Source organism: Chrysemys picta, unplaced genomic scaffold (assembly GCF_011386835.1).
Source record: "Chrysemys picta bellii isolate R12L10 unplaced genomic scaffold, ASM1138683v2 scaf1921, whole genome shotgun sequence".
NCBI classification, from domain to species: Eukaryota; Metazoa; Chordata; order Testudines; family Emydidae; genus Chrysemys; species Chrysemys picta.
This window is the reverse complement of record NW_027054626.1, coordinates 1-11,000: the sequence shown is the minus strand read 5'-3', so window position 1 is coordinate 11,000 and position 11,000 is coordinate 1. Positions and strand designations below refer to the sequence as shown.

General features: G+C 51.2%; 2 protein-coding genes across 2 annotated transcripts; both read left to right on the top strand.

The window, feature by feature from the left end:
- Window positions 1-2,370: 2,370 nt before the first annotated feature.
- LOC135980133 (maestro heat-like repeat-containing protein family member 7) lies at window positions 2,371-5,586 on the top strand. The gene is made up of 4 exons (XM_065580191.1): window positions 2,371-2,540; window positions 3,101-3,238; window positions 3,409-3,526; window positions 4,172-5,586. Exons 1-4 carry the CDS (start codon window positions 2,386-2,388, stop codon window positions 4,370-4,372), a joined length of 612 nt encoding a protein of 203 aa, XP_065436263.1. The 5' UTR covers window positions 2,371-2,385; the 3' UTR covers window positions 4,373-5,586.
- Window positions 5,587-6,641: 1,055 nt separating this feature from the next.
- LOC135980132 (maestro heat-like repeat-containing protein family member 7) lies at window positions 6,642-10,869 on the top strand. The gene is made up of 6 exons (XM_065580190.1): window positions 6,642-6,796; window positions 7,384-7,539; window positions 7,914-8,036; window positions 8,666-8,765; window positions 9,179-9,241; window positions 10,252-10,869. The coding sequence occupies exons 1-6, from the start codon at window positions 6,683-6,685 to the stop codon at window positions 10,485-10,487; spliced, it is 792 nt and encodes a 263-aa protein (XP_065436262.1). The 5' UTR covers window positions 6,642-6,682; the 3' UTR covers window positions 10,488-10,869.
- The last annotated feature ends 131 nt before the right edge of the window (window positions 10,870-11,000 follow it).

Below are 11,000 nucleotides of genomic sequence, written 5' to 3'. Positions count from 1 at the left end.
TCAATGGCTCTCAGCACCCCCACTACACAACGTGTTCCAGCACCCCTGGGTTCAGCCTTCTCCTGCTGGTGTTTTCTCTGCTAGGAGGGAGGAGGCAGCATGTATGCTGATCTCCTTCCTAAAGCTCATCCCGATTCACTGGGAGAGAGGGGAGTCCTGGCCCTCCCATTTTGCAAGGCTCCTGGTCCCAGGTCCTTACAGAAACATAACAGGAGTTCCTCCTGAGCACGACTTATTCCTTGGACCACTTCTTCCCTACCAGTATTTCCCAGCTCCTTATGTATATCAGACATCTCAAAATCTGACAGGGCCACGCCACGTGACAAGGGTGGGCTGACCCCTAGCACCGCTACCTTTACAGGGACAGACTATCCCCTCCATTTTGGGGCTACTCCATAATGTCCTGACAAACCCTTGGGGGAGGGTTCCATTCATCGCATCCATGTTGGAGCTCTGAGAAACCCCTGTGACACTGTCTGCCCTGGTGCCAGCTCAGGATAGGGTTGCAGGCTAATTCACTCAGATGCTAATAGAAATCAAAGGAGCGTCAAAAACTATTGTAGTGTAATCAGGCAGTTCACCTGTGTGTTTGTTTAGTTCAAAGGAAAAGTTAAAGGAAACACTTATCTTTATAACCTGTTGATTGCTATTGTATTGTGTATATCCCTGTAATTAGTTAACCCTAGATCAAAAGTGTGCGTTGGTGTTAAAAGATGAGAATGAACTTGATGTGTAAAGTGTATGAAAACTAATGAAGGATTCTTGTTTGCTATTTCATTACATTGGCATCATGTATATCCCTGTAATTAAATTACCCATCAAACACAATTGGAGCCTTGGAAATGTAAATGAAGAAGACTGCTAACTTCAAAGCAAGGGCTACTGTGTTTGACAACGGGAATTCACAGACTAAGTCTGAATTTCCTGCTCATCAGAACCCACTTGGGTAAAGACACTGTTCAGATTGGTTTCTGGAAAAGCTATAAAATAGATGTCAAGGAATGATCCTGTATCTCTGACTGTTTGGACTCTTACAGGGAAGATGCCAAATGCAAAATGGAGATCCCCAGAAACATCTGGGTTCCTGAAAAGACTTTTAGGAAACCAAGAGATTACTACATCTCCGCTATCATTTGGGATTTACAAATTTTGACTCACCTGTTAATGTATTTTACCTCCTTTAACCTCTCAATAACTCTCATTTATTTTTCCTAGCTAATAAATCTTTAGTTAGTTTACTAGAGAATTGGCTGCCAGTGTTGTTTTTGGTGTGAGATCCAGAGTACCAATTGACCTAGGGTAAGTGACTGACACTTTGGGGTTGGGAGTAACCTGATGTGGTGTGATTTTTGGTTTTAATAACCTTTAATCACAAAGTTCAGTTTGTCTGGGTGGCAAGATAGGCTGGAATGTCTAAGGGGACTGTCTGTGGTAAGACTGTCCTTGGTAAAACTGGTACTGTAATCCAGGAATGCACAATTGTTACTGGCTTTGTGAAATCCAGTTATAGAATATACTACTAGTTTGGGGTGCCTGCCCTGTTTTATGGCAGTCTGATCTAAGATTGGCACTCACAGTTGTGAACCACTCCAGAGAGCGTGACAATTGCCGTAGTCAGCACAGGAGTCACATGCCACAGGTCAATTGGGCTTAAAGATCATAACCCAACACTATTTAAAGTTTAAATTTGATATGGAAAGCTTTAAGGGTTAAAGATGAGTTACAATGGGTGAATCACAATCCTCTGAGAGTCTTGACTCAAAAGAACTTGAAAAAGCATGTAAAGAAAGGGGGCTATCTGTTAAGAAGAAAGCCGCAGAACACGAACTGAGAGATTTGCTCAAGGACTTTGACCAAAAAGCAGGGTCTCAGCCCCCCTAGACCCCAGATGCAGAAGAAAAGGCCCCTCTGAGGCACTTGGAAGCCAAGAAACAATGCAAGCATGAAAGAATGACGGTGGAAGTCCAAATGAGGGAGAAGAAAGATGCCGAGGAAGCTGATGAAAGAGCCACTCTTCTCTTCATTAATTTATTCTCTCCCATTCTTAGTCCCATGAGGCATTACCCCCACCCCAAGCATGCTGTCTCTGCAGCCCCTGCAGGTCAGGAAGCTCTGCGAGATCCAAAATCAAAGCTAGGTCCCCTGTGTGGCAATGCAGCCTAGTGTCACCAGACTCCACAAGGCAAAGCCTTCAACCTGCCAGTGCCCGGCTTCCCCCGCCCTGCTGCTCAGGGCAGTTTAACTCGGTTTGTTTCTCCATGAATCAGGGGAGTTTCATAGCACATAAGCAGGAAGTCCTGAGAACTGATGCAGGAGGGAGTAGGATTTCCAAGTAAGTTTGTGTCTGTCTTGTTCCCTCTTCAGGCCACATGCGCTCTCTATGAGATGATCTCGGTGAGCAAGTCCAGAGATGCCACAACCCGCCTCTATCCTCAGCTGCTAATGGCTCTTCTTGTCGAAATCCATTTCAGCCTGGGACAGAGCATACCAGGGGATAAAGTCTCTGGAAGGGAAAGCAGCCGGCAGAGCCTCCACACCAGGTACTGCGCCTACTGGAAAGTCAACGGTCTAATTACATGGACAGTCATAGAGAAGTCATAGTTCTCTTCTCCAGCTCTCATGTGGCCCCTGCAGGTTTTCCATAACTCTCTAATTCTGAGGGGGTTAGCAGGCAGGGCTTAGGTTGCAAGGGTGTCTCTCAGTGGTAAATGACATACCGACCAATGCACTGCAGAGGAAGTAGAAAGACTATCCCAGCAGCTATGGGGAGAAATTAGTGGGAGCCAATTTGCCAGTGTGTCAAAGGAATGTGGGTCCGACACTAAAGGGCTGAAGTTCTCCTGTTCTGTGACATTGACATGCCCTAGTGCTGATGTGCAATTGTCTGTAGGATTTGCTCAGAACTCTTTCTCTTTCTTCATATTATTAAATTGTATTACTATAGTGCCTAGGAACCCCAGTCACGAACCTGTGCCTTCCTAAGCTCTATTTAAACCATTGGTGTGTCTTTCCACACACAAGTAAATCCGTCACTCCCTGACAGACCTACCATGAGGGGGCTCCTGGCACTCAGTCACGCTGGTGTGTTGTTTGAATCTAGCTCTGCAGTGGAGGCTATAAAGATGCTGCTTCTCTGTGTTGGCTGCCGTTCCGAGCTGACTGTTATGGAGAAGGAGCAAGGCTGGATCCTCCTACAAAGCCCCCAAGATCACCTCCGTGGGGTGAGCCTGCTGGCCAGGTAATACACAAGCGTTTTCCATGCAGTCAGTCCTGCTAGTGGGGGCAATTCCAGAATGAAACATTCCTCACTTCTGGGCTGCCATGTGGCCCCAAGCTGACCCCTCACCCCCTTGTTGCAGAATGTGCTTCTTCCCTTACTAACAAAGGTATTTCTGCTTTGTGTCACAGAGCCATGGTGCACTATGCTTGCCCTGAGACCACAAGGATGCTGCTGGACCTAGTGATCCCGCTCCTCGACAGAGGTGATAAGAAACACAGGCTGACCATGATGGCCTTCTTTGTAGAAGTAAGTTTCATTAGCTGATGAGAGCAATTGGGTTAGTTAGAGGCACATCACCAGGAATGAGGTGGCTCTATAGTCCATCGCTAGGTTGTCCTCCCCATTTCCACGGGTTCTGTCTGGCTAGTTCCTATTGACAGTTTTCAGGGATTGTCTCCTCATCTAACTCATTAAGGGATGGGGTTTAATTCTCTCCTCACCAGGAGTCCAATCCTGGGCCCATTGAGATCAATGGCAAAACTTCCACTGACTTCAGTGGGGTCAGGATTTCAACTCAGGGGTTTGATTTCTCAGTCCCAGCTTTCACGTTATCTCAGAGCGGCTTGTTCTGCTTCACAGGGTCACCACGAGGGGTTCGGCTGCTCTTGGCAAACCCCCAGATGCACAAGAGTCCGCCATACAAATGGTCACTGAACATTTTGTTGCCCTACATGTTCTCCTGGAGGGTAGAGCAGCTCTGCTAACGCCTATGGCTGAGTCTAGTGCTAACGGCCAGGAAGTCAGTGGGAGGACTGGGTGTCACACACAAAGTGGGGCTGATGTATAGCAATGGACGGTACAACATGGAGGTTATGATGCCTCTCCAGAGAACCGACACACAAAGTTCTCCGGTAAGCACCCTGCTGCTGATTCGCTCTGTGTTGTTTTCAGCTTCTGCGTTACGAAGAGGCCAAGAAGCTCCCACATCCAGACACTTTGGACCGTCTCGAGGAGTGGACAAAACACCCCAGCCCAGTTTTCCGTTCACTTGGTCTAAGAGGACTCGGCATCCTGGCAACCCAACCAGGGAAGGTGAGAGCCCAGGCTTGGTTAACTGGAAAACGACGAGGTGGCTGTGACCCAGTGGACTGAGTTCTGGGCAGGCAGTGAGGCACAGTGTTCTGAGCCCACCTCTGCTGCTGGCTTGCTGACCCTCTCGGTGCCTCCATTTCCCCAGCAGGAACGGGGATCACAACGGCCCCTCAATGCAGATCTTACCTCGGAGAGTATTTTAGATGGGATTTTACTGCTTGGATTTCAGGTGGACATTATCACTCTCCTAGGGCTATCACACGTCCGGGTTTCCCCGGACATGTCCGGCTTTTCGCTCTTTAAATAGCCTCTGGGAGGGGATTTCTAAAAATCTAAAAATGTCCGGGATTTCCCCCCAGTCGGCTATTTATCGACCGAAAAGCGGCTGACAAGGCGGCCGAGCGCCGCTCGCATTGGGGCCTCGGCAGCCAAAGCCCCTTCCCGGCTCCCCCCATCCCCTGCAGCCTTAGCACGCCGCCCGGCAGCGCTGGGGGGTGGGGCTGTGCGCCTATGAGGGAACGCGGTGGCGGGGCTGGCAGTGGCGGCCAGAGCCCCTCTCCCGCTTCCCCCCCTCCTCCACAGCCACAGCACGCCGCTCGGCAGCACTCGGGCGGGGCGCTCCTTGGGGCGTGGAGCCAGACACCTGCTCTAAGCCGAGTGGCACGGTAAGGGGGCCGGGGAGTTGGAGAAGGGGGGCAGTCAGGGGACAGGGAGCGGGGCGGGGGTTTGGATGGGTCGGGAGTTCGGGGGGGCTGTCAGGGGGGTAGGGGTGTGGAGAGGGGTTGGGACAGTCAGGGACAGGGAGCGGGGGGGTTAGATGGGTCAGGGGTTCTGGGGGGGCTGTCAGGGGGCGGGAAGTGGGAGGGAGTGGCTAGGGGGCAGGGCTACCCCCCCCCAATGGAGTGTCCTCTCTTTGAAAGTTCAGATATGGTAACCCTAATTCTCCCCCATGCAAATTACCCCAGCAGCATTCCTGTTCCTTCTTGGAGAGACCATTCCTGGTGCTGTCACAAAGGAAGACCTTGATTGGTCTAAAGACCTTAGCGAGCACACAGGGCCCTGTCTCATCGCCCCCTCCAGTGGCAAGACCCAACATTGCAGCACTGCCTCAGTTTTCCCCTCCTCGGCTTGACTTCACAAATACCTCGTTCAATAACACCCTTATTCAGGCTCATTTATTAAGACAAACAAGCCTTTGAAGGCCAAAGATAAAACCCTCAGAATCAAACCTGACAGTGTCCAACGGACTAAAAATCAGAAACAGGATCTTCTGCCATTACCACATCTCCTCTTCTGAGCTCACTCAACAAAGGTTCCACCCTGTCCTTAGTAAACATAAGAAAACTTAACTTTGGCCCCCTTCCTGGGCACCCCTTCTGCAAGATTTTTGCCCCCAGGCTCTGCGGAGTTCTTTGTTCTCTTGGGGGAGGACTGCTTCCCAAGGCTTCCTCCCTGGAGGCCCTTTTCCCCCATCAGATTTCCCCTGCCTTCCCTCCCAGGGTACTCTAGGAGCCACTCCCCCCTGCTCCTGCTTCCCCTTCCTTCCTGACAGCCCAAAATAGTTCTCTCCTCCTCCGCTGCATCTGATTAATGCATGGAGCTGGCTGGCCCCAAAGTCTCTGGCACTGAGAGAGGCAGAGCACTCTCTTAAAGAGTGTTTGTGACCCTGCCCCCAAATGATACTTCAATGCCTTGCACTATCAGGTCCAAGTTTCTCAAACTTTGCAGAGGGTTCAGCTCTCACCTAGGACTCCCCATGGGCCAGGTTTGATTTTTTCCCCAAGTTTCACCCTTTGGGGGATTGTCTGCATGGGAAAAGAAGGTGGCTAGAAGTTTTCGTTTGTTTGTTTGTAAGTGGAAAAACTGCCCTACAGCTCAGAGACGCAATCACCCCAGGAAAAAATCACAATTGACTGGGGAGACAGCATGGAACATTTCCATCCAAAAAGGGAATGTTTTTAGGAGCGTATCAAAAGGAGCAACTAGAATGGAAACTGTGTACCAGCCTTAACTATGGAGATTGCTGCCAGCATCTGCTATAATAATAATTAATAGCACGTAGAAAAGAGAGAAAAGCCCCGAAGCAAACCACAGCTTTGCCCACCCTACACCAGAACGACCCGGGATGGGGTTAGGATTCACTGATTGCCTCGTCAGGCATCCCCATCGATTCTAAAGCACCACGCCTCCGACTGTGGAGACGGAGCTTCTCTCTGACTTGGTGCCATGGGGTAGAATAAACACAGCCCTGGCACTGTGGCGTGTACTCATTGGAGGGCTGGGAGATCTGATGAGCCCCCCGCATGTGTGTGTGTGTAGGTGGAACAAGTCAAGGCCCTGCTGCCTGCCATCCTTTGGGGCTCGGATGAGATGGATGATGGGAGTATTCTGGAGGCCATCTCAGCTGTTCAGAACCTTCTGCAGAGCCTGGATGGGAGTGAGCTCACCAGCGTGGCCAGGAAGCTAATCCCCTTATTCGATGCTGTAAGTCAGGGGCTCTTGACCTGCCCATCCCCAGCCAGGCAGTGTTGTGACTCTGGAGTCGTAGTGGTGGCATATCTGACCTGATCAGTTCCGAGCCATTGCCTGGGCCTCAGGCATTGGTGACACCTTGGTCTCTCGTGTTCTCTGTTTGTGGCATGCAACCGTTTGGTCTCCTGAGGACTGATCTGCTTTAATCTAACTCAAGTTAACATGCTCAATGTAGTGGTCATGGGGTGAAATGTAATGTCCTGTGCTTTGGAGTCTAGATGAATGAATGACCCTTAAATGCTATGAAACGATGAAAGTGTTGAACCCATTAAAGAAACCCTCCAAAGAGCCCTTCACTGTGGATGGAGTCAGCACTTACAGGAGGCCTCCAGGGAAATTTAGGAACCACTGTCCTAACCTGTGTTGTCTGCCCCTCCACCCAAACCTTTCTGCAAATGGGTGCCCTCTTGGTGGGCAGACCATGGAGTTATTAGTCAGACTGGCCCCTATCTGTGGTTTGCATTGTGCCGAGCTCACCCTGTAAGGAGAGTGTGAAGCTCCCTCGGTGAGATCCCCTCATGGTTGTGTGTCCATCACAGGTGAGACCCCAGGTGCGCTCTGCTGCCATCATGCTCTTTACAGAGTTGCTTAACACAGTGAAGAGGAGGCAGAAGCCCCTGCTGCAGGAGGAAGTGACCCGCAGCCTGGTCCCACTGCTCCTTCACTTACAGGACGAGGACCCTGACGTGGGCAAGGTGAGTCCCGCTGCCATGTGCTCCCTGGTGCAGCAGGCCCTGACTGCTCCAGCTCTCCTGCTAGATCTGTCTCCAGAGCCGCCTCCCAAAAGTGAAAAATCTCAGCCCTACCCGCTTACCCAAGCAAGTTCCCCGGCCTTCAATGGACACACAAGTGGAGATGTTTTATGGCTCCCAGCAGCCACTTCCTAAGATCAAACGCCAGGAGCCTCCACTAATAGGAACAAAGAGACACCAAGGGTCAGCAGGATACCATGTGACCCCCACATTCCTTTCCCTCATTGATCATTTCAGCTGGCTTTTCACTGCAGAGTGACCACAGATTCCAGCTCTTCTCATGATGCAAACTCTCCTTGTCCCATCTTGTGTTGCAGAGGTGTCAGAAAGCCTTGGCTGGGTGTTTTCAGCTCCTGGGATGGTCTTGTCCTAAGCAGATTAACAGCAAGAAGGCTTGGCACACCCATCCCCGGGTGGTGGACAAGATCTGCCAGCACTTTGTAAGTGAACAATCGGCTTCTCGTGAGTGCTGCTTCTAGAGGTGGGACCGGAAACATGTTCCCTCACTCACTGCTCTGATTGCATGTCTAGTACTAGCATACTGCACTCTGGCTTCCTCTTAGAAGCACCCAGCTCCCCCACTCCTCCCAGTGCCTGTCAGATCTGAACAGCCAGACCTGGCCAGGAGTTCAGTACGGAGGTGAAAGCTCACAACATAAAGAATCGGTTGATGGCAAAAATGCCTTCCGAATCCTGCAGGAAACTGGATGTCCCCATTTTTCACCTTACCCCAGCCCATTGGCCACTTCTGCACCGTATTTCCTATGCTCTGCACCCTCTCTAATGTCCTCCCCAGATGAAGCCCATACAACCGGGCTTCAGTGTTCTCTAGTGCCAGGCTCCAGCCCTGCAGTGCCAGCAGCTCAGACACCAGCAATGTGTCTGGTGACACTTTGAAATGGTCATTTAATGACTCCCTGGCATGTAGATGGTTGCCCCCAGGACACATGGAGATGAGAGCTGCATTCTTCCCACCCCTCCAAGCCAAGCAGCTACCTGGAGATGAAATCTCTCTTCTCCTCACCCTGCGGCCCCAGCAACAAGAAGCTTCTTTGGTTTCTATTCCTAGGTGCTGAAGCTCAAGAGCGTATCTGACATCTTGCTCCAATGTCTGGATCACCTCCAAAGCCCCCAGGCTCCAATACGACGGGCAGCAGCCATCTTTATCGGTAACCACGACTTTTCTTAAGCAACTTCTATCTGAGAGGTTGTCCCGTGTTCTGCTTGGAGGGCACTAGCAGCAAGAATTAACCCCCTGGGATCCTAATGTCTAGATTTCCTGCCCTTGAGGCAGTTGGGCTGGGGATTATATCAAAAGGCTTGGAGCAAATTACAACCCTACCCTCCAGCTCCACCGACTGGAATCCCTGTGGGACTGCAGCAATACCATAGCCATTGGCAATCAGGCTCTCTGTATCTTCCAAGACATGAGCCTCTTTGTCTTGGAGCTTGTGGACTTGTCTGATTATCCCAGGGACCACTTGAAAGCTGTTTTGCTTGTTGGAAAGACTGACATTTTTTAAAAGGTAGCCCCAGGGGAGGTGAAAACTCCTGCAAGATTCATTTCCATTGTACGTTCCAGGTTGCACTGTTCAAAGCTCAGAGCCCGCCATGGTCAGGCAAGAGAAGGAGCTGATACTTCAGTGTAAGTAGTTGCCACATGGCTGTGTTTGCATGTGGAAGGAGAGCTCATGCTCCTTGTAGAATATCAGGGTTGGAAGGGACCTCAGGAGATCACCTAATCCAACCCCCTGCTCAAAGCAGGACCAATCCCCAGATAGTGTTTGTTTGTTTTTTAAACCCCAGTTCCCTAAATAGCCCCCTCAAGGATTGAACTCACAACCCTGGGTTTAGCAGGTCAATGCTCAAACCACTGAGCTATCCCTCCCACTTGTGAACCAGTCTAGGAAAAAGTGCAACTCCCCTGCCATGCTGCTGCATTGAGTTCAATTTAGACGTGGCCAGAGGTAGCTGTTGAGAGAGCCTGGACATCAGTTCCAGCTTTGTTTTCTCTGATGTCAGGCGTCACTTCCATCTCCAGGTGCCAGAAGGTTTTACCAGGAGAAAGTAAATGCCAGGCAGGTTGAGAGGCCCTGGAATGTGTCAGGGAGATGGTGCTAAGGAGATGGATGCCCCAGAATGCAGTGGAAGATGGTGCTGCCAAGGGCAGATGTCCCTGAGGACTTAAGCGGTTATCAGCTGGCGATGACACTGATAGCCCTGGTGGGTCCAGAGCATCTGGGAGGAGTTAGTTGCTGTGGAAGATCAGGGGCGGCTCCAGGCACCAGCGCAGCAAGTGCGTACCTGGGACGGCAAGCCACGGGGGGCGGTGTACCGGTCGCCGTGAGGGCGGCAGTCAGGCAGCCTTCGGCGGCATGCCTGCGGGAGGACCGCTGGTCCCGCAGCTTCGGCGGCAATTCGGCAGCAGGTACGCTGAAGGCGCGGGACCGGCAGATCACCGACAGAAACGCCGCTGAATCCGCGTGACCAGCGGACCGCCCGCAGGCATGCCACCAAAGGCCGCCTGACTGCCGTGCTTGGGGTGGCAAAAAACATAGAGCCGCTCCTGTGGAAGATACAGAGGCCCATGGTGCAGGTGCTAGGGCATGCTAATACGATATGTGTTTTGACCTGAGCTTCCTCTCTCTGTCTCAGCTCTCAGTGGCCTGCAGCAAGATCCGGATTCCTCTGTCCGTGTCAGTGTCTCACGGGCCATTCAGCAAGTTCGGGATGGTGGCAGAAACCAGTCACCTCAGACCCTAGGAGCTAGATTCAGGAACCTGTTCTGCTGCTTGACTGGCCAGGAGGAGAGGGAAAATGCTCCTGACAGAGATCTCTTGGGTGGCCCGGACCCTTCCCAAATCCACCGATGGGACTCAGGAGGGCCCTGAGTTCCCACAGAGAAGTTGGTGACTGGAGGAGGTCAGCTGAGCCACCACTCCAGCCCCGAAGCCAGTGCCTGCATGATCCTGTGGTAATTACCTGCATTGTTCCCCATGAGATGTAGGCAGCTGGGGATGAGTTTAAGTGACCCCAGTACTCAGCAGAATGATGGCTACTGGCTCCAGCTAAACAAAAAGGTGACAAGACTGTTAGTGTAAAACCAAGGGCATTTGCTCTCACGTCTCTGTCTTCCTTCCATAATGGAACGAGTTGCAAGATAGCTGGTTCATTACATCAGCCACGGCATTAATGACCTTTTCCCTTTCTTCTGATTAGCCTCCGATCTCTGATACAGTCTTTGTGACCTTGTAGGAAGAGATGGAATCTGGATGATGGGGATGGATCACTTGATAAATTGTCCTGTTCTGTTCATTCCTTCTGAAGCATCTGGCACTGGCCAGTGTCAGAAGATGGAATGCTGTGCTAGATGGACCACTGGTCTGATCCAATATGGCTGTTCG